Genomic DNA, 26,996 nt, shown 5'->3' with positions numbered 1-26,996 from the left:
TGGAAAGTCCCTCTGATGCTAATACCTGTGTTTATCCCTCTAGCATGGATGGAAGACCATTGGTCCAAGAGTCACTTCTTCCATGAAGTCTTTCCTTGCCCTGGACGTAGAACTGACCATTTGTGCATCTGGGTCCCCAACATGCCCCATATAGACACTCCTAGGGCACCTGCACTTATTTGATTCATATGTCTGTCTCTCCTCACTAAGCAGTGAGCTCCCTGAGGGTGGACAGTGGTCTTAGCTGTGTCTGGATACGTTGTATTAGCACAAAGCCTGCACACAGAAGTGTTCAGTAAAGGTGGGTTGCATGTATGGTGGGGAGGTGCTTGGAAGAGCTCTCATATCTGTTTTCCTGCCTCCTGGGAATTATCCCAGATGGTGATGGGGGTAAGCCTGAGGATGGACTCGGGGGGCGGGGAGCTGCTGGGGTAGAGGTGGACATGTCTCACCTGGAAACCCATCTGGATTTCCGACACTCACCTGCACTCATGCTTCATCCCCTGGCACTTCTCTTGGCTTCAGTTCAGCCTCTTCTGCCCTCCTTCCTCCTGTCCCAGCACCTTTATCCCTCCCAGGTTTGCTATCCAGGAGACAAGTCCAGCATTGCGATCAGAACTATTCTTCCTGGTCCCAGTTTGTTCTCACAAGAGCTTTAAGAGGTAGGCTAGGTGGAGATGACCTACCTCCACTCTAGTTAGGGACGTTTGAGCTCTAAAGGGTGGTGTCCAAGTTCATATAAAAAGTTGGTGGCAGAACTGGGTCCCATGGTGATGAAGGAGTTGGGGGAGCTGGGGGCAGTTTTCTGAATTGGAGACAGGCCGGGCTTCCCCCAGGGACTGGAGGAGCCTGGCCCTCTCTGCCCTTTGCCAAGACAGATGGGGCAGAAGAGACCCCAGTCGTCTGTGAGATGTCTGTGGAGCATCCTGAAATCGTGTCCTGGGCTGTGACTCTCCAGTCCTTCTGCAGTCCTGCCAGTAGGTGCCGTCAGTTTGCAACTTTTGGTTCTGTCCCTGCTGAGGGCCAGCTTCTAGCCCCTCTGCCTCCCTCCTCTCACCTGGACAGTCTGCACTTGCAGAAGGTAGAAGATGGCCCAATCCCTGTGAGACTGAAGGATCTCTGTCCTGGAGGAGGAAGCAGGAAGAGAGTCTCTGATCTGCACTTCAGCTTGGCTACCCTGCAGCTTTCTAGGCCAAGCCAGAAGAATCCGCAGCGGGTCACCAATTATGCCTGGACAGGAGCCCTTACCCTGAAATCGGGTCCAGGATAGCAGAAACTTTGGGGGAGGATGGGGAAGGAGGACCTGAGAGACCATCTAGGAGAGGAGTCCCTGCTCCAAATGCTACTCTAGAGCCCCTCCTAACCCCTGCCAGATTGAGGCAAGGAGCATACAGGCACCAACAGGATCTCACAGAGGCCCTAGCCAACCCTGACACTAGCCCAAATAGTACCGTTGGGTGAATTAGAAAAGGCACCCCCCGTTCTCAAAACCATTGAGTGCCATCTGCTGGAAGACGATCACAACAGCTATACAAGTCTACAACGACTACAGGAGAAATGGTGCCCCCTGGAGTTGTGCAATGCACAATTTGCCTTTGAGAGTGGCAATCTTCTCAGCCAATTTCCCTCTGGGGATGGGTCTGGGCAGTAGAAGCAAACATCCAGGAAGGAGCAAGCATATGGGCACCTCCCTCTCCGGGTGGGAGTTCTGTTGATTTCATCCTGGGTAAGCCAGAGGGGACAGGGCCTCCAATGAGCCCCCAGGGAGGCTGGGAGCGGGAGCAGGTTGGAAGGGGCAAATGAGGAGGAGAGAGCCTATTAACTTCTTAGGGCCATCAGACCCTTCTGGGCCCCCTTTCCCCTCCTCCCCAGACCAGGTCTCCAGCGGCTGAGACGCGAAGCCCTGGAGTGGGGTGGAAAGGACTCTCCCGCCAGGGAGACTGAATCTCTGAGCCGGGAGTTGGGGCCAGGAGGTCGCCGCGCTCTCAGCATGGGGGACCGCGGGCCATCTCAGGGGTCCCTGGGGGAATCCTCCAAGGTCGGGGGTGGGGGAACCGAGGAGCAGCGCCTTCGCTTTTCCTCGCCCTTCGCTGCCCCCCGGGGCCCAGTTCGGAAGCGCTCTCGGCCCCTGCCGTGGCTTCCAAACTGCGCCGCTTCCTCCTGCGGCAGAAAAGGACTTTCAGATGTTGTAGCGGCGGCGGCGACTTAGGACAGCGCCCCCTCCCCCTAACAGCCGCCTCTCCGTCTCCCTCTCCCCCGCCCCTCCCCCACCACTGGGACGGCGCTGGGGGTGTGGCCAGGGGCCCGTATAAAGTCCGGGGGAGCCGGTCCCGGGCAGCCGCTCAGCCCCCTGCCCCCTCACCGCCCGCTGCCTGGGCCGGGCCGAGGATGCGGCGCAGCGCCTCGGCGGCCAGGCTCTCTCCCCTCCGGCCAGCTTGCTAACTTCCTCGGCTCCGTCCTTGTCCGCCAGCGGGGGCCACCGCGTGTCCCCGCGTCCTCCGGGTTGGGTCCTCCAGGCGCGCCGGGCGCTTGCCCCTGTGTGTTCCCCGCTGCCAGCCTTCCCCGTCCGGTCATGCTGTCCCTCTGCCTCGTGGCCGCGCTGCTGCTGGCCGCCGGGCCCGGGCCGAGCCTGGGCGACGAAGCCATCCACTGCCCGCCCTGCTCCGAGGAGAAGCTGGCGCGCTGCCGCCCCCCCGTGGGCTGCGAGGAGCTGGTGCGAGAGCCGGGCTGCGGCTGTTGCGCCACTTGCGCCCTGGGCAAGGGGATGCCCTGTGGGGTGTACACCCCCCGCTGCGGCTCCGGCCTGCGCTGTTACCCGCCCCGGGGCGTGGAGAAGCCCCTACACACGCTGGTGCACGGACAAGGCGTGTGCATGGAGCTGGCAGAGATCGAGGTCATCCAGGAAAGCCTGCAGCCCTCTGGTAAGGTGCCCCTGCCCTTGCATGCCCTCCCTGGGGTCCTGCCCTCCCAGAAGCCCCTTTCCCATTCGGGTTGGCCCAGAGGGCTCTTGAATATCCGCTGTGAGTTGAGCAGAAGACAGGTATGTGGCAGGGCCCGACTGGCATGGGACAGGATCAGCCAAGGAAACTGCTATCAAGTCCCTGGCAGCCTGTTGCCACCATCACGGAGGACTCTGTGCTATTCCTCCATCTGAAGGGTACCTGTTTGGGAAGAGAGTCTCAGTGGTAGTCCTGGCTGCTGGTGTAAGGGTGAAAAGTTAAGTGATCTGGTCCAGCCGGCAGCCACAGCCTGCAAGTGAGGGGCCAGATACCTGGGGGATGGGGACGGTGGCCTGGAGACTTTCTGTTCCTGATCCAGTGACCTTCTCTCACTCTGGATTCAGGTGAAGCCCCAGGAGTCTGAGAACCCAGGGCTTGGACTTTTGACATTGAGGTGGGATGGAGTGGGACATGCAAATTAGAGAGGTTTTGGTGGTGAGGGGGCATCAGAGTGGCCCTTCCCCAGGCCAGCTCACCTAGCTTCTTGAGAGGTATTGGGAAGACAAGGGTCTCTCTGCCAGGCCTGGGAACCTCCTCCTGCCCTGGTACACAGGCACCCTGCTCCTTGCTCCTGGCAGGTGCCATCTGAGGTGGCAGAAGAGAAGCAAGTCTTGGTTCCCAGCCCGGAGCTGCAGAAACCTAACGGGATAGGGAGCAGGGATGGAAGGTCGGGGGTGGGGGAGTGGGGAGAGAGAGAGGTTTAGAAGGCCCTCAATTTTACACTTTCTCTTTTTCTGTATCTCGGTGACACTTTCAGTTTCTTCCAATAACCTTTCTCAGTCTCTCTCCTTCTTCCTCTTATTCTTTTGTTCTTTCCTGCTGCGTCTCTCAACCTCTAGTTTCACTAACAAGATTCTCAAATTCTCCTTTCATCACCATCTCCTGTCCGTTATCAGCTTCTTTCTCCTTATCTTATTCCTTTTCCTGTTTTTGTTGCTCTGCTTTGCTCACTTTCATTTCAGTCTCTTTCAGTTGCCCTTTCTCTTGTCTCTGTCACCGTTTCTCTCTCTGTCTCTGTTCCTGTCTTTCTCTGTTACTTTTGGAAACTCTGTCTGCCTTTCTCTCCCTCCACCTCTGTTTCTTGTTCCCTCTCTGACTCTGTTTTGCTCTCCCGGTGCCTCTGTCAGTGTCTGTCTCTTTTCCTGGTGCTTGAAGCTTCCATTGTTGCAGTCCGGATGCTGGGACTGCGGCCCCAAGCTTCCTGCCCTGGGTCCCAGGCCGCTCCACTTCCTCAATCCTCTGCAGCTTGTTAGCCAGAGGAGAGCAGGATGCAGGGAAAACAGGAAGGAGGTGGACCCAGGGGTCTGGGCCTTGGGCCTCTCTGCTCTTCCTGCTCCTGGGCAGCGAGAGATAGGTCAGCAGAAAACATTCTAGGAGAAATGCCAGCCTGGCACCCAGCACATCTGGGAAGCAGTGTGGGGGAGCCTTGGGGTGTAAGTCGCTGCTCCTGGGGTACAGATGCCAGTGCCAGTGGGGAGGAGGGGTTCCGGTACCAGACCAGACTGGGAGTGAGGGCTGAGCCCTTGGGCTCTCTGGGTACAACAGGTCCACTTTCCCTTTGCATCTTCATCTTCCACCCACCAGTGGGTGTCTGGCCTCAGATTAGGGTGGCTGGTGGGCTCCTCCTCTCTCACCAACTTGAACCTGAGGCAGAAGAGAAGAGCCCTCAGCCCCTTCTTCCCTGGCTAAGTAGGAACAGCCCACCCCGTAGTGCAGAAAACTATTCCCCTAGGAGATTTGGGGATGCATGGCGTGAAGTTTGTGAGTGCCCTGTGGACATCATGTACACCAGCCTCGACAGCCAGCCATAGGTCCTCTTTAGATTATAGGGCCTGGGTCTCTAAACCCGTTTCCTCCTCCCCTCCTTGCCTTGGCCTCTATCCTTGCAGGGCAGGCAGAAATCAGGAGAGGGAAAGGGGAGCTGAGGGGACCCTGGGAAAACTAGGTCGCCACTCAGTAAGCTGTGTCCTTGACCTCTTACCTCCCAGTCATCCCAGAAGTATCCCTGCCCCAGCCCAGGCCAACCGTACCATGTGAAAGGCGCCCCCTAGTGTTGTGTGGCAGCCCTGCAGGGTGTGTGGTGAGATCTGGAGGCCAGAGCTTGGTCCCTCTCCCTGCTATCCTCCTGTCAATAGGCCACTGTCCCTGTTATGTCCCAAGGCTTGGGCTTTCTTGCCTGGGTTTTGGCAGAGGTATCAGCTGAACTCTTCTTCCTGCCTTTTCCTCTTGGGGTTCAGCTTCAGCAGGTGACTGGGGGAGGGCAGCCTCCTCCCTTGGTCTGCTGTGGTCCAGAGGCTGACTCTTTGCTCTGGGGGGCAGGTCTCCCCACATCCCTCTCCATGCTCCCCTGCCTCCACCCTGTGCCATGACCCCCTCCCTGTCCCAGCTTTTTGAGCCAGGCCACCAGAGGTGAGGGCAGAGTGGGGACACCTGCCTCAGAAATTCACGATCCTGATTCAGTATACTGACCCTTGACTCATGAAATCTGGGGGAGGGAATGGTGGGAAGATCAGCATTTGGACTGGGGTGATCTGAAGCTGTGCCCTGGGTCCCTCTGGGACAGCGTTAGGGAACATGCAGGCTGGGTTAATTTTTAGTTGACACAGCAAATACTGTCCCCCCTACTTCAATACTGGGAATCCAGTCACGTCATGGGAACAGGGCCTTCCCAGAAATTCTGTGCCTTGGGGGAGGGGGGAAGGAGGAGCATGGCTGCTTAACATTTTTTCTTCAGTTTTGGCAAAGTCAGAATTATTGGTGCTTTGGGTATCAGGAGCCTTTCCATTTTAAGACATAGGAGCTGCAGAGGTATGTTCTTCTCCTTTCCTCCAGCCATTCTGCTTCATTTCCTCATGTGTAAAAGGGGGGACAACAGGACCCACCTTGTGGGTTTGGGGCATCTGGCATGGAGTAAGAGCTCAATGTTGGAGCCATGAGAGCTTGGTGATGAACAGGAAGCCAAATGGATTTAAGTTGAAGCTTAGCTTCTCCCATGATGCTAGGGCTTTAGAGGACAATGGGGCAAGTGAGCAAAGCTGAGGGACATGCAGAGGAGTGGAAGGGGTAGGGTGGAGGGGCCAGCTGTCCTTCTCTGATGTTTTGAGGCCAGCAGCCATGGCACAAGGGTGAGGGGGGTGCCCCACTTGAACCACACCTCAGAGAAAGGCCTGGTACCTGGCATGGGGATCTTGGCTTCTCCAGTGAGAGTCCAGGCCTTTCTTGCAGGGCAGGTGGGTGACCCTCCAGCTCATGTCTAGGTGGCTGGGCCCACCTACCTCGGAGCCTCACCCTGGGCATCTTGAGCAGGGTGTGGGCTGGAGTGGAGGAGAAATCATGGGGATGAAATTGGGCAGCCAGAAAGAGGAAATCCTCTATCTTTGACCATGAACTTTGCAGCCACTGGTGCCAAAGCTGTGGAGCCTCTTCTTTTCCTGGGTGCCTGCCCTTCCTCTGTGGCTGGGGCAGAGACCACGTTTCCCCTGTGATGGGAAGTCATTGGCCTACTCCAGCAGGACCGGAGGAGGTGACCCGGCCCACCTGGGAAGCCCCACCTCCCAAACAGACCTTTCAGATGTAGGGAGTCTGACCTTTGCTGGGGAAGTGAGGGGGGGAAGGTCTGACTCTGGCTCCTGCTAAGAGGGAAACCCATCAGGATCATGGTTTTTCCAGAAGCACCACCTAGGTGAGCAGCACGATGTGGCTGGACCTCCTGGGTGAGCAGGGAAGTAAGTAGCAAGCGTTTAGCAGGTTGTAGAGATGGGAAGATGAACTTTTTTTTTTTTTTTAAGAGACTCAAGGCTATGAACTTCGCCCTCCCAAACCTAGTGCCTGGGGTGGATCCTGGGGTGGGGCCTCAGTCTGCCAGTGAAACAAGGCTGGACAATGAAAAGTTACAGATTAAGTGTAAAGTCAACAGCCAGGATAGTCAGTGTGCTCTGCCCAGGGCAGGGTCAGGGCACCAGGATGCATGTGGGTGTGCACGTGTGGACCAGTGTGTGTCTGGACACGTGATTGTTTGTGTGTGTTTGTGATCCTTGAATCCCAGCCTCTGTCTGTGCTGGCAGATAGGGACATACTCTGTACCCATGTCCCTGCGAGAGGCAGTATGGAGCCACTCTCCCCGTCTGCTGGGTTCTACTCTAAATGGCTAAGCATGCTGGGCGGTGGGGAATCAAGGAGGGGGAGGCCAGGCAGGCAGCCTGCTCAGCGTTCTCCAGATAACCTCCCCCTCCCTGCCATGTGATGGGGGCCTGCCAACACGAAACAAGATCTATGTTCCAAGCTCACCCTTCGTCCCACACAGCCCCAGTGTTCAGTGAGAGGACCCAGTTGTCCTCCTTAATGGTACTTCTTAAGTTAGGGGATAAACATTCCAAATATCCTTTAATAATCCCCTGAGTGTCTGTGTGAACTTCGACTCATGGAACACAATGTTGGAAAGCAGTCAGACCTCTACTGCAGATCTTTCTGGGTCCTTGAGGCCTCTGCCACCCTGACTCGCCCCACCTCCAGGACAGGGAGCTCTCTACCTCCTGAGGCAGCCCCATGCATTAGAAAAACTCTTCCTAGGGAACCTAAAGAACATCTGGCCACTTATCAAGAGGCCTAAGTGTCACTGCACAACCGTGCTTTCTTTTATGGTCATGAAAAGAAAGCAAACTCAAAGGAAAGACAGTGAAACGTCTCTAGGTCAAAGGGGGCGATTGAGGTACTCATGGGTTGTAGCAAATGAGCCCCTGGGATTCTTCCAGCCTTTCCAGGTAGAGCGGTGACCCCTTTGTTCCCAGCTCAGCTTAGCCCTTGTGGTTCCAAGATTTGGCTTCAATTTTTTTCAGTCTGCTATTTCCTTTCTTTCCAATCACCAGCTCCAGCCTAAACCCCCGCAAAGCTGTGAGTCCACCCACAAGTCTTGTGGCTTTGTGCAAGATGAGAGTGGTGTGTGTGTGGGGGTCACTGGCCAGCCTGGGCCTTCTTGGCCAGAATGTTCCTTGGGAGGGTCTTTAGGGAGAAGCCTGGATCTCAGATGTTCTCTCTGGTTCCTGGCTGAGGGCTTGGGGTCTGACTTCTTATGGGCCCCTTTGCACAATCCTGGTCTTCTGAAATTGACCAGCCCCTTCTTCTGCTGCCCACACTGGCTGGGAGGTCTTTGTTGGTCTTTGTCTTCAAGGCTTCTCCTTGGTTGACCTTTGGAAATTTGTTGTCATCTTTTGGGACAGAAGTCCCCAACAGACTGTCCTTCTTGAGATGTTAAATACGCAGAAGGAAGGATTATATCTCTCTGCTCCATTTATTCCTTCCCTCTGGTTCTTTTCTCTAAGCCCGCACTGCACCCGTGACAAAACCTTTTCCCATCCTTGGTGACTCAACTTTATAAATAACCTTTGGTGTGGAATCTTGACACAGACTTTCTGGGGGTCTAGATTCCTCCTTGTCTGGCTTCTCTTTATCTATGTGCTTTACCCCCACCCCCCCAGAACTAGGAGAATAAGAAGAGAACTAACCCCCTCAACTAACTTTGGCTCAGCAGAAAAATACAATTTGACCCCAAGGCAGCTCTGGGACTGCTGCCATGCGTGGAGGAACCTGCTAACTCCTCAGGAAAAAAAAAAAAGAAAAATCCTGACGCAAACCAGATGTAACCTTCTGTCCGGCTGCCAACATCTGGAATGCTGGCAGGGGCTTTGCACTCAGGCCGGCAGCAAGCTGCCAAGCCTGAGCATTTCAGAGGTGGCTCTAATGTGCAGAGAGATCTTTAGACCTCTTCCTCCAGCTCAGCTCTGCGTTCTGGCTTTGGCTGCCAGGATGGAGGAGCAGAGGTTACAGTTCTGGGACTTCTGGATGGGTTTTTTTTCTTGAGTTCAGATAGAGCCTTTAAGAGATCCCAGGGAGAGTGTGGTGGTCCAGCCCACCCCCATCTCCAGATCCCCAGTGCCCTGGCTCTGGGCAGCAGATATGTACTTCGGATGAGGTCTGAAATCTAAGGATGGGAGACTTTGGAGTGGTGGGGTAGGGGGCTGCAGGAATGTGCAAGAGTGTTCTTTTGGTCCTGGGGGCCACACAGTATCTCTCCACACACACACACACACACACACTTTTCACATGCAAGCACACACACCCACTCCCACTTCTCCTGTCCAGTCAGTGGAGAGAGCATTTGGGCTATGTTTCTCATCACTCATGGAAACTTTGATTCTGGCCATTTGGAAGAGGGTCAGCAGAGCTGACAGCCCTGGGGATCCCCTGGCTGGCTCAGCCAGACGCTGAAAGGAGTAGGAAAAGAGACAGGAAGAAAGAGCAGACGGAGAAGGGGGATGGTAGGGAGAGCTGAATGGAAGGGGGCCATGAATGTGGGGCCTTCGACCTGCCTCAGACCTCCCTGCAAGGCCCAGGGGACCCTCCTGCTGTTTGGGTGGCTGCAGCTTGTGACTCATCTGAGGACTGGACTGGGTGGAGTGAAGGAAAAATCAAGGACTCCAAGAGGAATATTCTCCCGAGAAGATCCAGGGGAGCGGGGAGAAAACTGGGGTGCTGCTTTCATTTCTTCCCACCCCCCGACCCCCTGCTCTTCCCTTGGTTCTTCTGGCACCAGGCTGGAGGCTCCCCAAGGAGGAGAATGCAGATGGGAAGTCGGGTTGCTCTGCTGTCTTGCCCTTTATAAGCACTGACCTCTCTCCGTCTTGGCCTGACTGCAGACAAGGACGAGGGCGACCACCCCAACAACAGCTTCAGCCCCTGCAGCGCCCACGACCGCAAGTGCCTGCAGAAGCACTTAGCCAAAATTCGAGACCGGAGCACCAGTGGGGGCAAGATGAAAGTCATCGGGGCGCCCCGAGAGGAAGCCCGGCCTGTGGTAAGGACCGCTGATCAAATGTGCACGTGCATAGGCACACACCACCACCATCACCACCACCATCAGATCCGGGCAGTGTCCCTTCAGCAAGCTTTCTTTGGCTGTCTGCTATGTGCACCTTGTATCAGGACCCAGAAAAATCCTCACTCCTGTTGAAATTCCTTTCCAGCTCAGCAGTTCTAGACATTAGGGACAGGTGAAGTTACTGTTAAATACTGAGACACTTCCACACTGGTGGGTGAATGGCAGTTGCCCCAAGCCCCCTGATGTTGCTTGGCTCTTCCCCTGGATTCCCCACCCCAGAGCTTCTTAGTAACTCGAGAGTTCAGGCTGGCCATAATAGGGACCCTTGGGACCTTGATCCAGGGTTTGGCTAATGTCCTCTCTCATGGGTGGTTCTGATGGATCCGTGCCTGGGTCTTACAAGTTGTTAATTATATGATTTCATCCTTCCATCTTGTTTAGACATCATCCCCTTCCTGTCCTTCTCCATAGATTTCCTTTCCCCACTAGTTCCCTTCACATCATACCCCTCCTTTTTAGAAGCTTTTTGGCTCGAGATCCTCTCCTCAATGTCCCTCTGTCCTGCCCGCCAGGGTCCCCTGAACCCGAGCCCTTCCTTTCATCTCACTGGAGGCCCGCTCAGCCTCCAGGCCTGAACCTTCCTTTCAGAGCCTGCAGTCCTGATTTGACCCTCAGCCCTGGTCCCCCTGCCTCTTCCGCTCCTGCTAAACAGTTTCATCTTCCCCCTCCTCCAGCCCCAGGGCTCCTGCCAGAGTGAACTGCATCGGGCGCTGGAGCGGCTGGCCGCCTCACAGAGCCGCACCCACGAAGACCTTTACATCATTCCCATCCCCAACTGCGACCGCAACGGCAACTTCCACCCCAAGCAGGTACGTCTCTGTCTCCGCCGGCTCGGCCCGGCCTCAGCTCTGGGATGCCTGGGATGGCCGTCGCAGGAAGGGGGAGGCTCCCCAGCCCCAACCTCACCCCTTAGACCCTCAGCAAACCACCCCACCCCCAGACTCAGGACCTTAGTTCATTTTGCCTATTCCCCCTCAGATGAGGAGACTGAGGCCCAGGGAAGGGCAGAGGGCAGCCCGGAGTCATGGAGCAAGTTAAAGGCAGGCCAGTCATCCTGCCTCCCCATGCAGGGCTATTTCCATGGCCTCTGTAGCCGCCATCTGTGAGGCAGACCTAGCACCCCTGTCAGCCTCTGCCTCCCCACCCCTCCCCCTCTCCACCTCCATTCCTGTGAGTAGTTTTCCTTTGTCCCTGGATGTCTGAGGTGTCATCTGGGAATGGAGGGGCTAGATCTTGATGAGTTGAGGAGAAAACTCAACCTGCCCCTTCCCCCGAGCTGAGTCACCAAAGGACCTGGGGGTCAGCCAAACTGGGGGGAAGGCAGACCTGACAGCTGGGAACAGGCACTTCGGGTAGAGCAGAGGAAGGAGAGGGCAGGAGAGGGAGAGGAGACAGGGATGTAGAAACCTCTAGGCCTCCTCACACTCTTGGAACATGGGTTCCTCTGACAAGCCCCCCAGGAAGCTGGGATGGTCAGTGAGGCGGACCTGCTCCAGCTCCATCTCTGGCCTGTCAGTTGGGCTCACCTGGGATGCTGGCATATCTGGGCAGGGCACTGGGTGGCCTCATGCTGGATGAGGCCTGGATCTCCTTCTGCCCTTGTGGGCATGGGCACACACATTCCCCCACTTCATGCTCTACAGGCGAATCCACAAAGTGGACCGCCATTGGGCCAGAAGAGGCCTAGCTAGGAGGAGAAAGGCTTCCCCCGAGTCTGCACACCCTAGGATGACATGAGGAGGTTATGAGGTGGTGTGCAACGGTGGAGAACCAGAAAGGTCCCTTGCCCCCAAATCAGTGCCAAACCTATCTCCAGCCTTTGTCCCAATACCAATTTTATCCTTATTTCACTTTTTCTTTTTTTTTTTTTGGCCAAGCCACATGGCTTATGGGATCTTAGTTTGCTGACCTAGGATTGAATCTGGGCCCCTGGCAGTGAACGTGCCAACTCCTAACCACTGGACTGCCAGGGAACTAAAACTGATTATTAGTTATTAACCAGAGTCCATAGTTTACATTAGGGCTCACTCTTTGTGTTATATATTTCTGTGTGTTTCCTTCTCATTTTTATGCGCTGAAAATTCTGCCGTTTAACCCTTTATCATCTGGCCAGTTCTGACCCTTGAGACAACCTTCACTTCAACTCTAATCCTGACTCTAAAATACACCTTTACCCCCTGTCGTCCCTCCTCCCCCGTCCAATCCCAACCCAAACTTTAGCCCAACTGCTTTATTTGTTCTGACCTTGACCTCTATCTCTGTCCCAATTCCATTTCTGACCTGGGCTCTCAGCCTCACCCCACTCAAGCTGTAGTCATAATTCCCAATTCGACCGCAACTCTTATACTAATGCTACCCTAACTTCAATGCGGATAATCACAATCTTAACCATTATCCTATTCTCAAAGTCTCAGCACAGTCAGAACTCAAGCTAAAACAAAATCAGAACCCAAACTAAAAACTTCAAACTGAACCCTAGCCTTTCACATCCAGCTGTACCTTTCAACTCTGTGGATCCCGTCTTCCCTTCCTGGGGGGTCTACAGAACTTCCTCAGGGCTCTGCTTTCCCAGACTCTTTGGGCCTTTCCTTCTTGGCCACCTTCACTCCACTCCAGTGAGCTCAGAGAACTCATGCCCAAGAGAGCCCCCACCCTCAGAGACCAGTTGGGAACCACTGTCTTATCTGGGGGCTGGCTGGGATCGGGGGTGGCCGCCTGGGAACCTGACTTCTCACACCCTTGTCTTGGCAGTGCCACCCGGCCCTGGACGGGCAGCGCGGCAAGTGCTGGTGTGTGGACCGGAAGACGGGAGTGAAGCTTCCAGGGGGCTTGGAGCCGAAGGGGGAGCTGGACTGCCACCAGTTGGCTGACAGCTTCCGAGAGTGAGCCTCTCAGCAGGCAGGGGGCTCAGTGCCCCCTGCTGCCCCCTCCCCTGGAGGCTGCAGAGCTGACCTGGAGCCTAGGTCTGAGTCCTGGCTTTGCCTCTGGCCCAGAAGTTTCCCTCGGGGTGTGTTTGTGTGTAAGGGTGTGCGTGTGTGTTGATGAGCAGGGGTGTGAGCTTGGGGTGAGCTGAAGCCTAGGGGTGTCCTCTACGGGCTTAGAGAGCCCAAGAGAGCCCTGGTATGTTTCCAAATTGATCCTGGATTCATTCATCCATTCAGCCCTTCAGCCATCTATAAACACTTCTTGACCACATACTACATGCCAGCTCTAGTTTGAAGCCCTGGGGACTCATCTTGACTCCCTCTGATGTAGATATGTGGGGCCACCTTCTGCAAGGTGAGCCCAAGTCTGTCGGAGAAGAGAAGTCCCAGTTCCATAATCAGGGGAGGAAAGTAGACATGTACCTTGACCATTGTCCCTCCCCTCAGTCTAGTCAGAAGGTGGAGTCCCAGTTCCATAATCGGGGAGGAAAGTAGACATGTACCTTGACCATTGTCCCTCCCCTCAGTCTAGGCAGACGGTCTAGTCCCTACCATAGGGAAGGTGAGGGGTAGCAGGAGACCCACTGAGACCCAGTCCCCAAACTGAAGCCTGCCAGGCTCCCCTTTACTGCTCCACAGGTCCTTCCAGGGGGAAGGACCTTCAGGGGCGAGCCCACCTTGGCTTGATTGCCTGGCAACTGAGACCCTGCTCTGGGGAAGGGAAGAGGTCAGAGGAAGCCCTGCAGAGGGCTGGGGAGGTGGGGCCCATCTCTGAGCAATCAGAGTAGGAGGAAAGAATGTATGTGCCTGATGGAGAAGGGGATCGGCATGCTGGGAGGTGAGGGACTTATCTGGGGTCCTCCTTCCTCCTCCGTTTGTGGTCACAGACAGGAAGTCACAGGATGACGCCATCCTTCAGTGGCTCACTGTCTGTGGCTCTGCCTCCCTCCCCACATCGCCTTCCCTGGATTTTCCTCCCCTATATTTCCCTACCCCTGGGCATTTTCTGGCTTGACTGGATGGACAGAGACTTATGAACCTACCAGTTGGCCATGATGTCTTGTCTTTTTTTTTTTTTTTAACAAAACAGAACAAAACCAAAAAAACCCTAGACAATGGTGTTTGGTTGATTTATTTACAACTAAGAGACAGGGAATTACTAGGGATGGGAGAGCTGTCTTAGATGGTAAAAGGACTGCAAAGGGTCAGCCAGATCACCCTCCATTTCCCTGCAGCCTCTTCCTGGGAGGCCGCTCTGTCCCCAAAGTCTGTGCTGTCTGTGTACAGACTCCTGGTGGGTCAATAATGGCTTTGGAGGGGAGGGAGCGAGCAGGGACAGCCTTGCTGGGCCAAAGCTATTTCTGAGATCAGCTGGTGAGTGAAGCGGGGGCATTTTCTAGGGCGTCAGGCAGATCGGGTTTGTGTCTGGATTTGATTTATCAATTTAGTGGGGGGAGGGACTGCCCTGAAGCTGGGGAAAGGGGATAAGCTCTCCAATTCATTCCACACCTCTGACTGCCTGGATTCTTGACTGGGGGCTGCACTGAGGTTTGATTCTGAGGGGTTGGGAGTGTGGTTGGTTATCTTTAATCTCACTGTCCTGGGCTCACCGGGCTGTGGGCTCTCAGTGCCAGCCCTAGAATGTGTGTCCACGTGGTACCACCGGATTCCTGGTCATCTCCCAGTGCTTCTCACCCCTCACTTCTGTGGAGTATGTGTGTGTACGTGGATTTGATCTCTTGTGGCGCTCCCAAGCTTCCCTATTTCACTGGCCCCGATGCGCTGGCACCTGTGCCGTCTGAATCTCGAGGCTGGGGCTGCGGTCCTCATCTCTCTGGCTCTGCCTCGGTGGCGGCATCCCACAGCCATCTAGTTTTCCCGAGGCACCGCAGGCTGCAGGAGATGAAGAACAAAGCAATGCTCCTTCAGCCAGGGGGCTGCTCTTCATAGAGCCCCCTACTTCTGGGGCTGAGGCCAAGGCATACAGGGGGAGGAGGCGAGTGTGGGCTGACAGCGAAGTTTTAGGTCCCTAAGCCAAATGGAGGGAGTGTATCTCTTTCCCTAAGGCATCTCTTTAAAGTCCCCCTTGTCTCCAATCCCTCTTCCCAGTGCTCTACCCTTATGTCCTTGGAGTGGGAGGTAAGAGGTCCTTTTCCTTTAATGGGCCTCCTAGAAAAGTGCTGGGTCTGCTTGGGAGGTGGCTGCACGTGTGGCTGGGGATGTACCTTTGTGATATAAGTGTATTTATAATGTGTGTGTGTGCACGTGCATGTGTGTGCATATGGCAAAGTGATAGCCGAAGTGTGAGTGAGAGTGTAGGCTTTTACAGGACGTGTGTATCCAGGCACTGTGTGTATAGACGTGATGCACACTTGTATGGTGTGTCTGTGCAGGCTCTGTGAGTCTCAGTATGAATGTGTGTGATGCCAAGAGACAGAGTGAAATTCACAGTGTATGTGTGTACATCCCTCCCCCACTCATCAGTTGTCATCAATGCAGGGCTTGTGGTGGTGGGGTGTGGGTGGGGGCCGCTGTCTAGCTCCAGAGAACAGAGGATGTGTACTTTGGGAGCAGGAATCCCACAGCTCACAGATTCTCCACCTCCACCCCCGGTTCCTGCCCCTGCGATCTGGGAGCCAGGTGCTAGTTGTCAAAAAAGAAGGAAATAAAAGCAACTGCGTGTCACTGTGAACATCCTCTACCACCATCAGGCCAGAAGAAGTGAACTGCCCTGGGCAGTGTCACAGTGGGGAGAACCCCGCTCCAGAGAGGAACTGCTGGTCTGTTTGCACCCAAGCCCTCCCACCGTGACCTGCAAATCCCATTGAATGCTCAGTCAGTCTAGTCGCCACAGGAGCATCAACATCCTGGCAGATGTGGGGAAGGAGGGGATGCTGAGGACCACAGTAGGGCCACCATACCTAGAATAACTTCAAAGTCCTTGAGTTCTCTGTCCTGCCTCCCTAAGAAATGTCATTCCCCCCACTGTGGTCTGGAGCAGAGGGGTGAGGGACCCGCAAGCCCGTTGGTGCCAATTGGTATCAGGCATTTGGTTTCCATTTCCTAGCTCCTTGGGCTTCCCTGGTGGCTCAGACGGTAAAGAATCCGCCCATGATGCCGGAGACCTGGGTTTGATCCCAGGGTGGGGAAGATCCCCTGGAGAAGGGCATGGCAACCCACTCCAGTATTCTTGCCTCGAGAAGTCCATGTACAGAGAAGCCTGGCAGGCTACAGTCCATGGGGTCTCTAAGAGACATGACTGAGTGACTTTCACTTCACTCCTGGCTCCTTTGTGGAATTCAAGACCCGACGTCTGGCTGTAGGTTGGGGGCTGGGTTTTGCATTGCCAGGAAGGCAAGGTGGGAGTAGAGAACAAAAAAAAATGGAGAAGTGGATTGACTCCAGTATTGGATTCAGGTGGGGAAATCTCTGGAAAGCCCGCCAAGACTCCTGGCTCCTTCTCTTATCAGGGTTCTGAGGTTCCAGACATGGCCATTCCTTCAACTCCTTCCAGGAAAACACTGCTTGTCCCAACCTTTTTGCCCTCTGGGCCAGATTCCACCTTCAAGTTACTTCAGGAATGTTATGAGGCATGCAAGACTTGGGGCTCCAGCTCAGGGGCCCCCCTTCCTGGGCGGGGGTGGTGGTGGTGGCGGTGGTTATGGCTATGTGGCAAATGACCCTGAAACATTCCTGGCCAGAGAAACTCCCTCTGCATTCCAGATCCCTATGGCAATATGACCTCTGACCTCGGAAGAGAAAGTCAAGATGATGTGGTTGGAATGAGCTGGGAGGCAGGCTGGCAGCTGGGATACGGCCGTTGTTCTAGGGAAGGGAGAGGGATGGGGGTGCTTTGTGAGTTGGGGGAAAGGGTCAATGGGAAGAAAGCATGTTCAAGGGGGGGAGGGAACAATGAGTGGAGGAGGGGCAATGGAGCAGACTTCGAGGCACGCAGGCACACATACACACACGCAGACACACGTACACACACACACACACACACACACACTCATGCACGGGGAAGCAGCCATCACGCCAGCCACCGTGGTGTCTAATTAGATGCTCACTGTGGAGTAACCTGTCCCCCTTTTGTCTGAGGTCTCAGAGGCTGGGGAGGCTTGAGGTCAGGGAGTAGAAGTGGGGGTGATGTAGATAATTAGAAACATACTCTAATAGAGTGAGCAGGCACCACCAGGACCACCTCTCCCCTCACCATCCCCCTCCCTTCTCCAGGCCCCCACCCCCCTTCTCCGTGACCTGAACTGTTCCAGCTAGGCGAGGGGAGAGGCCAGTGGAGCCGGGGAGTGGAAACCCAGTGGGATTGGCTTCCTGGACCCTTACACAGTCTCCAAAGTGCAAACAACATATTTTTGCCATGCAGTGGTATTTAATTACACATAAAAACAGAGCCATTAAACTTAAATTAAACCCTTGTTGGAATCACTTAATTCAGGGCATGACAAATTGCTTTCAGTGGAGGCAGCAGTGAAGTCCCCTCAGGGAGAGATGGAGATTAGCAGCTTGATGGCTGGCTGGGTCCCCTCGTTGTCTTGGCCCCCTTGCCGGCTCTAAATTCTGAAATTGGGGTCAGAATCGTCTAAAGACCACCCAGGCCAAGGGGAAGCCTCTCTGTTTGTTCAGGATGACAGGAATGGAGCCTGGAGAATCAGTATTACTGTCCAAGCCAGTTTCAGATAACTGGGTCCATTTTGTTGACAGGGAAGTTGAGGCCCAGGTGCCAGGGTCATCCAGAGCCAGTATGAGAACTCTGGCACCAAGCCATGACCAGGGAGGCTGCTTTATTCTTTCATCCTGGGCCTGGAGACAAAGCTTGGAGCTGGGTGGTTAAGGGTCCAGAAGCCAGAGCAGGCCCTGGTTCAGGGGGACAGATTTCTCCAGAACTGAGCTCTTACTTGGTCCAAGCCTGGAGACAGAAGGGAAGGAAAAATGGGATTCTGGGACTTGGGCTGCTAAGGCAGCCTTGGCTCTGTGGAGGGTAGCCTAGTACTCAGACTGTGGCTCAGACAGACTTGGTCACTGATCCACCTGGTGAGGTTGGGCAGGTAAGATGTTCCACTGCTGTGCACCTCAGTTTTCCCCTCTGTCAAATGGGGATGGTGACTCCTATCTATAGAGTTCCTGTGAGGATCAGTGGGCAGAATGCCTGAATAGGGCTTAGAGCCAAGTCCTGTTAGTGGTTCTATTGGCCTTCCTTCTCAGGACCTCTGGTCTCCATTTGTAATAAGATCCAGCTGGGACCTGGTGGTTTCTAGGGCTCCCTTGCTCAGTGTTTGCAGCCCTTTCTCCTTCCTCCAAACCTCTTCTTGTAGTCTCCCTTCTCTCCTCTGTGGTCTGATCACCTAATTATGGGTAGAGGTTTGGGGTGTATGGTTAGACTACCGGGTAAGAAAAAGCAGGTCCAGGAACTTTCCTGGTGATCCAGGGGTTAAGAATCTGCCTTCCAACGCAGAGGACGCGGCTTTGATCCCTGGTTGGGGAACTGAGATCCCCACAGGCTGTGTGCAGCTACTTCTGAACCTGCGCACCACAACTAAGACCCGATGCAGTCAAATAATTAATTTTTTAAAAAGTATTTTAAAAAAGACAAAAGAAAAGGCAGGCCCAGGCCCCCTAATCCCTGCCTCACCTAGTCTTCCAGTGGCTGTGTGTGAGGCCCCTCTGGGAGGTGAGGTGGGGCTGCACTGTTTTGGGGGGGGGGTGGTGCCAGGGTGCACAGTTGTGAGGCTGTGGTCTCCCTCCCCTGTGTGCCCTCGACGGTCTGGGAACCAACTTGCCTGATTGGAACCAGATGGGTCTGCTGTGGCCGGAGGCCTGTCCCAGCGGTCCACTAACTCAGTCAGTGTCCTTCCCCAGGAGGGAGAGGAGGCATGGGTGAAGGGGACAGGGAGGTGAGGAGTGTCCTTCTCACTGGAACTGGGAGACAGGCTAGTGTCTCCTTCTCTCTCTCTCCTCTTTCTCTCCTCCTTCACCTTCTCTCCCCTCTCCAGGCTAGTGGCCTGGAACTTTTCTGTTACTCACAGGGGATGGTGGTGGGGTGGTGGTCTGCTGAGGACGAGTCTCTCACTGAGGCTTAGTGGGTCAATTCTAGAACTTATGAAGCCCCACCTCCATCCCCACCCCCAAAGCTCGGCTCAGCTGCAGGTGGCCAAATAGGGGCCAACTATGTCTGTCCCCTGACTCCTGGAGTGGCCCCAAGGTCATTCCCCTCACCTTTGGCCTCCTTGGCCTTGATAGACAGTGAAGTTCCTTCTCTGGGGGTTGGGAGGGGGAAGGGCTGGGGCCCACGGTTCCCGTCATTGTAGGCCTGGCAACTACCCTACCCGGCTGCAGATGGCCCCCCCGCCAGCCTGGTGGCCAGCACAAATGCTTTACAGATGTACCTCTGTGGACTTGCCCTGAGAGCCTGGAGACAGAGGCAGGGAGCTGGGGACACAGAGCTGCAGTGGGTGGGGGACAGGCCAAGACAGCAGTCCAGCAAACCCAGGGTGCTAAGATACTGAGGACAAGGAAACTTGAGATCCAGGAAAGGCTTCCCCAAAGAGCAGGGTTTGGAAGCTTCCCGAGGAAAGACTGAGTGCTGCCGTCTGGAAAGTCCAGGGCTCAGGGTCCCTGTCTTCCTTCTGGCTCCTGGTCTCTGAGCAGACCCAGAAGCTTCTAAGTTGAAGCAGCAGGGAGGGGAGCCCGTCCTTGTCCCCACCCAGGGGAAATTAGACCAGACTGCTCAGGAAACAAATTCAGTTTTCCAGCATCATGGAAGGTTAGTCGGACAATAGAGGGTTTTTTCCCCCAAAAACATAAGAAAAAAAAAGTCCAATTGCTTTTGGCTGAACTGTTTCCCAACTTCACTTCTCAGCCTCAGTTCAAGGCTTCTCATTCAAAGTGACATGTGACTGTTCGGTGACCCTGGCCTGATCGCCAGCCTTGTTGGGGGTCAGGCTGGGGCAGCCCGGAACTCTAGCTCCCAGGGTCTGTGATCACCCCCACTTATAAAAGCCCTGGGCGGGCCCAGTCCTAAGGGAGGGGCTGTGGTAAAAGCAAAAAGCTTCCCCCAAAGAGATTTTGAATGTAGGGCTGAGCAGGCAACAGGCCCAGACGGGTTTATATTAGAATGTAAATGGACCTGAAAAGTTTTGGAAAGTTTTCTTTTTGAGGGGTGGGGTGGGGTGGGGGAAGTTGCTTTTAAAATGCAAACAGACCTTGTAAACCCCTGCTTGGGAAATTTCATGGGGCTGGAAGGAGGGGAGCTGGCCTTGCAGGCTGGGGAAGGGCCAGACTCCAGTTGTGTTCGCTGCTGATGGTGGCCTTGTAGGGGACCCTGGGCACTGGCAGAGGAAGAGAGGTCAGCACAACCTAAAGTGGAGGGAAGGTCTGCTAGGAGATGGGAGAGAACAGAGGTTCCCAAGAGGGAGATCCCAAAGTTCTAGGGTGGGAGGTAGGGAGTGGGGAAGACCACACAGGAAGCTTCAGGGAGAGCTAGGCAGTATCTCCTGGCTGGAGAAGGGTGGGCTTGGGGGTGTGGGTTGTGGGGGAGAGAGGTACATGTGGAGGTGTGGGTAGGGGGCTGAGGTGTGTGGCTGGGGGTAGAGAGGTGTGAGTATGTGTGTGGGTGTGGGGAGAGGGGTATGGGTGGGGGAAGGGTGTGGGTGGAGAGTGAGGGGTACATGTGGGCGTGTGGGTGAAGGGAGAGGGCTATGTGTGGGGATGTGGGTGAGAGGAGAGGGGATGGCTCCAGCCTGATGGCTGAGAAAGGCCCTTCCCAAGAAGACCAGAGCTGGGAGCAGCCTTCCAGCTCTTCTCCAGTTCACCCATTACACAGATGGGAAACCAAGGGCTAGATGGGTCCACGACTTGCTCGCCTGAAGGCCCAAATGAACTGGTAGCTGACAGATTAGAACTCAGGGCAGTGTTCTTTTCACACCGTCTTCCAGTGGGGGCAGGCGAGACTTCAGGCTCCAGAAAGGGGAAAGGCTAATAGGGAGGAAGGAAGGAGGTCCTGGTGGAAGATTCTGGGAGGAAGATTACAGGGAAATATGTCCCCTTTCAGGCCGGAAGAGGGACAGGTGACTTTTGCAACATCTTGAGCAGAATGGGTCAGGGACTGGGGTGGAATGAGGAGAAGAGGGGTTTGGCAGAGACCTGATGTAGGTAGAGGCAAGGGATTGGACTTGATGACCTCTGGTTCAATAAACTCCAGATGTCATCATTCTCATCATCACTGCAGGTATGAGTCAAAATTGCTTGGGCTCAAATCACAATCTGCCATTTATTATATTGGTTGTTTAGTCAGTCGTGTCTGACTCTTGCGACCCCATGGGGTGTAGCCTGCCAAGCTCCTCGGTCCCTGGGGATTCTCCAGGCGAGAATCCTGGAGTGGGTTGCCATTTCCTTCTCCAGTGGATCCTCCCGACTCAGGAATTGAACCTGGGTCTCCTGCATTGCAGGCAGATTCTTTACCAACTGAGCTATGAGGGAAGCCCTTGTAGGAGGGAATTTATTACATTGGACCCTGGGAGATGGACTTTATCTCCTAATCCACAGTTCTGTATCCATCAAGAGGGTCCATAATGGTACTCATAAATGTTACTGTCAAGACTAAATGAGATGACGCATAGCAAAGCTTCTAACAAATATTGCAGGCCTGATGTATGCCAGGCACTATTTTAGGTACTGGGGATCATGGTGAACAAGTGAGTCTCTTTCTTCATGGAGCTCCTGTTCCAGCAGCCTGGTCCTTAGAACATATTAGGTGCTCAACGAGAGGCTGATAGGAGTGTTAGCCTCCTCATAAAGGACATTGGTACTTCACAGGCTACAAAGTGTATTCATGTCCAGTGTGTCTCTAATTTTGTGAATGGGGTATTTTGTTGTTCAGTCTCTAAGGCATGTCTGACTCTTTGCAACCCATGGACTGTAGCACGCCCAGCTCCCCTGTCCTTCACTATCTCCTGGAGTTTGCTCAAATTCATGTCCGTTGAGTCGGTGATGCCATCTAATCATCTCATCCTCAGTCACCCTCTTCTCTTCTTGCCCTCAATCTGTCCTAGCATCCAGGTCTTTTCCAATGAGTCGGCTCTTTGCATCAGGTGGCCAAAGTATTGGAACTTCAACTTCAGCCTCAGTCCTTCCAATGAATATTCAAGATTGATTTCCTTTCAGATTGACTGGTTTAATCTTGTTGCAGCCCAAAGGACTTGCAAGAGTCTTCTCCAGCACCACCATTCGAAAGTGACAATTTTTTGGTGCTCAGCCTTCTTTATGGTCCAACATCTCACACCTCACTGGAAAAACCATAGCTTTGACTATACAGATGGACCTGTGTTGGCAAAGTGATGTCTCTGCTTTTTAATATGCTAAGTTTGTCATGGCTTTCCTTCAAAGGTGCAAGTGTCTTTTTTTTTTTTTAGAATTTTTTTTTTAATAATAAATTTATTTATTTTAGTTGGGGGCTAATTACTTTACAATATTGTAGTGGTTTTTGCCATATATTGACATGAATCAGCCATGGGTTTACATGTGTTCCGCATCCTGAACCCCCCTCCCCCCTCCCTCCCCATCCCATCCCTCTGGGTCATCCCATTGCCCCAGCCCTGAGCATTTGTCTCATGCAAGCAAGCGTCTTTTAATTTCATGGCTGTAGTCACTGTCCACAGTGATTTTGGAGTCCAAGAAGATAAAATCTATCATTGTTTCCACTTCCCTCCCTTCTATTTGCCATGAAGTGGTGGGACTGGATCCCATGATCTTAGGTTTTTGAATGTTGAATTTTAAACCGTCTTTTCCTTTCTCCTCTTTCACCCCCATCAAGAAACTCTCTAGTTCCTTTCACTTTCTGCCATTAGAGGGGTATCATCTGCATATCTGAGGTTGTTATTTCTCCTGGCAATCTTGAGGGGGATACTACAATTGAGGAAACCAGGGATCGATGCCCAGAGATTTTGACTTGCCCTAAATCATGCAGCTAATTAGTGGAAAAAGGGACCTGCCACCCAGATCTACCTGACCACCAGGCTTCTATTTCTTGATGCAGAAGAGAGAAGTGGCATGTGTGCATTTGTGCGCAGGTAGGAGTGGGGTGAACTATAGAAAGGATACATCCGATCTCAGTATTCATGGGGTGTCCAATCTGAATGCTGTGGAGGAGGGGACCTCTCTCCTGGGGCATATGCAGGCCTCCCCCCACCTCCTAGTCAACCTGGGGTCCCCTATTTCTGCATGGCTCCTGTAGGCACTCAGCACAGTATTTGGTGATTCAGTGAATGAATGAGTAAGTGTCATTCTCCCTTTCCTTCCCCCTCCTCTTTCTCTCTTTCTGCTTCCCTCCTCCTGGCGGTCTCCCTGTCTCCTCAGCCTGCTCCAAGCCAAGTTCAACTTGCTCCCTGGCAACACTCGACTGGGGAGAGGTGAAGGCTGAGACGCCTTCCAGGAAACGGAGTTACAAAAACGAGCCCCTGGCTGGCTCCAGGGTCACAGACTCAGGAAGAAGGGGGGGCTCTCAGAGCCCCAGTCTGGCCAGGACTGGGGGGATTATGCAGACAGGGAACATGGCTGAGGCAGGGACCTGTATGGATGGGTGCTATGGATTGAATTATGTCCCCACAGTTGAAGCCCTGACCCCAATGTGACTGTATTTGGAGACAGGACTCTTAGGAAGTAATTGAGGAAATTAACTGAAGCCAAAGGGTGGGCTCCTAATCTGATAGGATTGGTAGTCTTATAAGAAGAGGAAAAGGCACTAAGGCTATATGTGCGCACAGCGGGAAGGTGGCTGTCTGCAAGCCAAGAATAGAGCCCTCACCAGAATCCGACCATGCTGGAACCCTGATCTCACACCTCCAGGCTCCAGAACTGTGTGAGAGTAAATGTCTTTTGTTCAAACCACCCAGTCTATGGTATTTTCTTATGATAGTCTGAGTAGACTAACACCGTGGGGAAGCCCTCCCCTCCCACCACAGTCCTGCTCTTTCCCACATGGTCCTTTCAAGCTCAGAGAGAACCCAGGCCCCAGGCCCAGATCAAGTAGATGCCTGTCCCAGCCTGTCTCAGGAATGACAGCCCCGTTCCCTTTCCTGGCCTGAACTCGAAGTCTTCACAGCTTCCTCTTCCCAGCGCACTCCTGCCCAACACTCAGATCCTTTTTCCTTTTCCTACAGATCTGGTCAGTTACTCCCTGGCTGAAAAGCCCCTGATGTCGTCCCATTACCTACAGGATGAAGTCCAAGCAGGCTGCTGTGTACAGCTGTGGATCATGCAATTTGCACAGCTGTACAGTGGTCCTGAGTCTAACCTCATTCATTCATTCAAGAAGTATCCATTCCTTGGCATTCTCATCTTAGCACCCAAGACTCTTAATGATCTGGCTCCTGCTTTTTTCCTTTGCTTCCTCTCTCACCTACTACCTTAGGTATTGTATATTTTAGCCACATTAAACATGGTACTTTCATACCTATGTGCTTCATTAAACATGGTACTTTTTATACTTATGTGCTTCATGCAAAATTCATCCATCTGCTTGTCTGCGAGTGCACAGTAAGTGGAATGGGCACAGGTTTGGAAGCTTGTTTCTCTGCCATTTACTACCTGGGTGTATGTGGGCAAGTTAACCTTCTGAGCCTCAGTTTTCTAATCTGTAAAATGAGATTAAACATATATAACATGCTTCACATTGCACTTAGCACATAAGACACCCCCCCACCCCCCGCCCCGCAGCATAAGTTAGGTTTCCCCCCTTCTTCGCTGTTAAACTACTTATCCTTGAAGACCCAACTCAACTGTTACCACCTTGGTAACACTGCCTTCCTTCTCCCCAGTGGGAAAGTTTATCTTTCCTGTTTGTATTCTTCCTGCCAGCCTTGTGTGACACTTACAACCTCCATTATAACAGTGTTATATTTATCTGCTTTCCTGGGTCACATGAGCAAAGCATGCAGCCAGGAGACATTGCTGCATGAATTCAAGGTACTGACTTCTAGGCTGGGGGGGCCTTTAGCACCCGCCACCCCCACCCCAAGCCCTGCTCTGGTTCTAAGCTCTCAGCCTATTGGATGGCATGAGAGTTAAGGACAGGGGTAGGAGGTGGTAGGTCATGGGGTGGGAGTAGGGTGGTTGAGGATGAAGATAAAAGAGCAGAGGTGAGCTGCTTGAGCCTCCTGGCGGAGATGAGTATGGGGGAGGTAGCTGGTCAGATGAGGCAGGGCTGAGGGTGTTTCAGCTCTCTGGGGAGTTTGCTCAGTAGTCAGAGTCGAGGCATGGGTTAGGGGACTTGGGAATCTGAGTTTTGAGAAAAGGTCAGTGGCACAGGGGGTGGGGCTGCCATCCTCCCTTTCCATCAACTCCAGCAGCAGCTGGGCTTTGCTGTGGGTCCAGCCACGTGGGACAGAGGGAAGTGGGGATTAAATGAGACAAAAGTAAGAGGGAAGGCTTTTCTGTAAAGGGGGAGAGGACAGGTTTGGGTGTGGGTGGGTGGAGAAAGTATTGAAATGGAGCGGGACCCTGGGGCCTTTCCAGAACAGGCCTTCTTCCCTAATCTCTGCTTTAGCCCTCTCTGAAGTACCTAGATAACAGTATTTGATGTACACTTCCTAAGCTTACAGATATGGGAGCCCCCCACCAGAGAGAAGATGTTAACTACTTGATGACTAGGAGCACACAGCCCCAGACGTCCTGGAGCCTAAAGACTGATAAAGTTAACCTTTGTGACATCACCCTGTTCCCTCACCATCAGCCAATCAGAGACTTGTGCATGAACTGATTACATACCCTGACCCTCCTGCCTCAACCAGCTTTTAAAAATGCTTTGCCGAGACCCTTCAGAGCACTCTGGGCTTTTTAGGGCATGAGGCACTCATCTTCTTGCATGGCCCTGCAGTAAATCCCTTCTTTGCTCCAAACTTTAATGTTTCGATTTGTTTGGCCTCACTGAGCGTCTGGCATAGGAACCTGCTGACTCTCTGAACTCTCTGCTGACAGTATGATGAGGAGAAAGGTGAGGATGGACAGAGACACTGGGAGGGGTCAGAGAGGAGGGATGGTGTATGTGTGTAGAGAGAACAAGGAAAAAGTGATGGGGTGGGATGGAACACTGAGAAATATGACACTGGGGAAGGCTTAAGACCCAAGACTGCAAGGCTTGGAACCTGCTGCAGAGAAAACTCTTGGATAGCCTCCCATGGGTATAAAGACCCCTCCCTTCCCAACTCCTGCCTTGGTGGTCGTCCTTCCTCCCTTCTGCTCTTGCTGGGCTGGCAGCTCTGCCCATCAGCAAAAGTCAAGTGCTCTATTTAAATCTTCCTGGAGGAAAGATAAGCTACACAAATGCAGTAGAGGTCGTTACCTCCCGTGGACTCAGTCCGTGGCCAGGGAGGGGGCTGAGAGGAGGCCCTTCTGGAACCGCAGCTGGGCAGTGGGAGGGGCGGTAGGGGCTCCTCAATGGTGGGTGGTTCAAATGCTTTGGGAGGTCTCTTCACTTCCTCCAGGCAGCCTTTGCCACGGGTCACATAGCCTGAGCAGAACCAGCAGCTCTCCCCTTCCTGAGGCTCTGCAATAAAGGGGTGCCCCTGCAGCCCCTCCCACTTGAATCTGTAGCTGCAGCAGGCCTGGAGAGGGCTGGGGGTGGGGCATTACCCCAGAACTGGAGACAGAACCAGGATGAATGATGGGCCATTGTCCAGGTTTCCAGGGATGGGCTGGTAGCTTGGGGCTCATCTGGATTCAAGGACTCTTCCAGACTTTTCTTGAGCTGTCCATGTTTCACCTGCCTCTCCCCACCCTTTGGGAGCCCAAGTGAGATCCTGGAAGCTGGCAGGAATGTCACACGTGCTCACCTCAGGCCCTGGCATGCACAAGAGAGCCCAGGCCTCCTATTTTCCTACCACAGTGGCAGGAAAGGGATCAGGAAGAAGGAAAATGGGTATGTCAGACACATGGAGGACACAGAAGAGTTTAAGCGAAGGTTTTTGAAGTGGAAGCCGGTGGAGGCTGTCCTGCCATGGCCAGGGGCTGCGAGAGGGGTGTGGCACACGTGGTTGTCTCTCAGACCAGCTGCCACCAGCCAAGCCAGGTCCCCTTTTTTGATCAGGTTTCCATCTCTGAGTGGACAGCCCTGAATGTCTCAGGACCAAT

At 53.8% G+C, this 26,996-nt stretch overlaps 1 protein-coding gene and 1 long non-coding RNA gene across 2 annotated transcripts; one reads left to right on the top strand and one right to left on the bottom strand.

The window, feature by feature from the left end:
- The first annotated feature begins 2,401 nt into the window (after positions 1 to 2,401).
- Positions 2,402 to 13,973, top strand: IGFBP4 (insulin like growth factor binding protein 4). The gene is made up of 4 exons (XM_081582117.1): positions 2,402 to 2,921; positions 9,692 to 9,849; positions 10,608 to 10,742; positions 12,685 to 13,973. Exons 1-4 carry the CDS (start codon positions 2,573 to 2,575, stop codon positions 12,817 to 12,819), a joined length of 777 nt encoding a protein of 258 aa, XP_081438243.1. The 5' UTR covers positions 2,402 to 2,572; the 3' UTR covers positions 12,820 to 13,973.
- Positions 13,974 to 24,326: 10,353 nt separating this feature from the next.
- Positions 24,327 to 25,531, bottom strand: LOC145542700 (uncharacterized). The gene is made up of 2 exons (XR_014080076.1): positions 25,467 to 25,531; positions 24,327 to 24,502 (listed from the first exon to the last, which is right to left on the bottom strand). It is a non-coding gene; the product is annotated as an uncharacterized LOC145542700 (long non-coding RNA).
- Between the last annotated feature and the right edge of the window lie 1,465 nt (positions 25,532 to 26,996).

Source organism: Giraffa tippelskirchi, chromosome 3, assembly GCF_054371585.1.
Source record: "Giraffa tippelskirchi isolate mGirTip1 chromosome 3, T2T-mGirTip1v1.2.pri, whole genome shotgun sequence".
NCBI classification, from domain to species: Eukaryota; Metazoa; Chordata; class Mammalia; order Artiodactyla; family Giraffidae; genus Giraffa; species Giraffa tippelskirchi.
Note: the sequence above shows the minus strand (reverse complement) of the source record. Positions and strands in the feature narration are given on the sequence as shown.

What these genes read in the sequence shown, in the direction of transcription:
- IGFBP4 (XM_081582117.1), top strand. Translation starts at nt 2,573, where the DNA reads ATGCTGTCCCTCTGCCTCGTGGCCGCGCTGCTGCTGGCCGCCGGGCCC. An exon ending in GGAAAGCCTGCAGCCCTCTG is followed by an intron (nt 2,922 to 9,691) that starts GTAAGGTGCCCC and finishes GCCTGACTGCAG; the next exon opens with ACAAGGACGAGGGCGACCAC. An exon ending in GAGAGGAAGCCCGGCCTGTG is followed by an intron (nt 9,850 to 10,607) that starts GTAAGGACCGCT and finishes CCCCTCCTCCAG; the next exon opens with CCCCAGGGCTCCTGCCAGAG.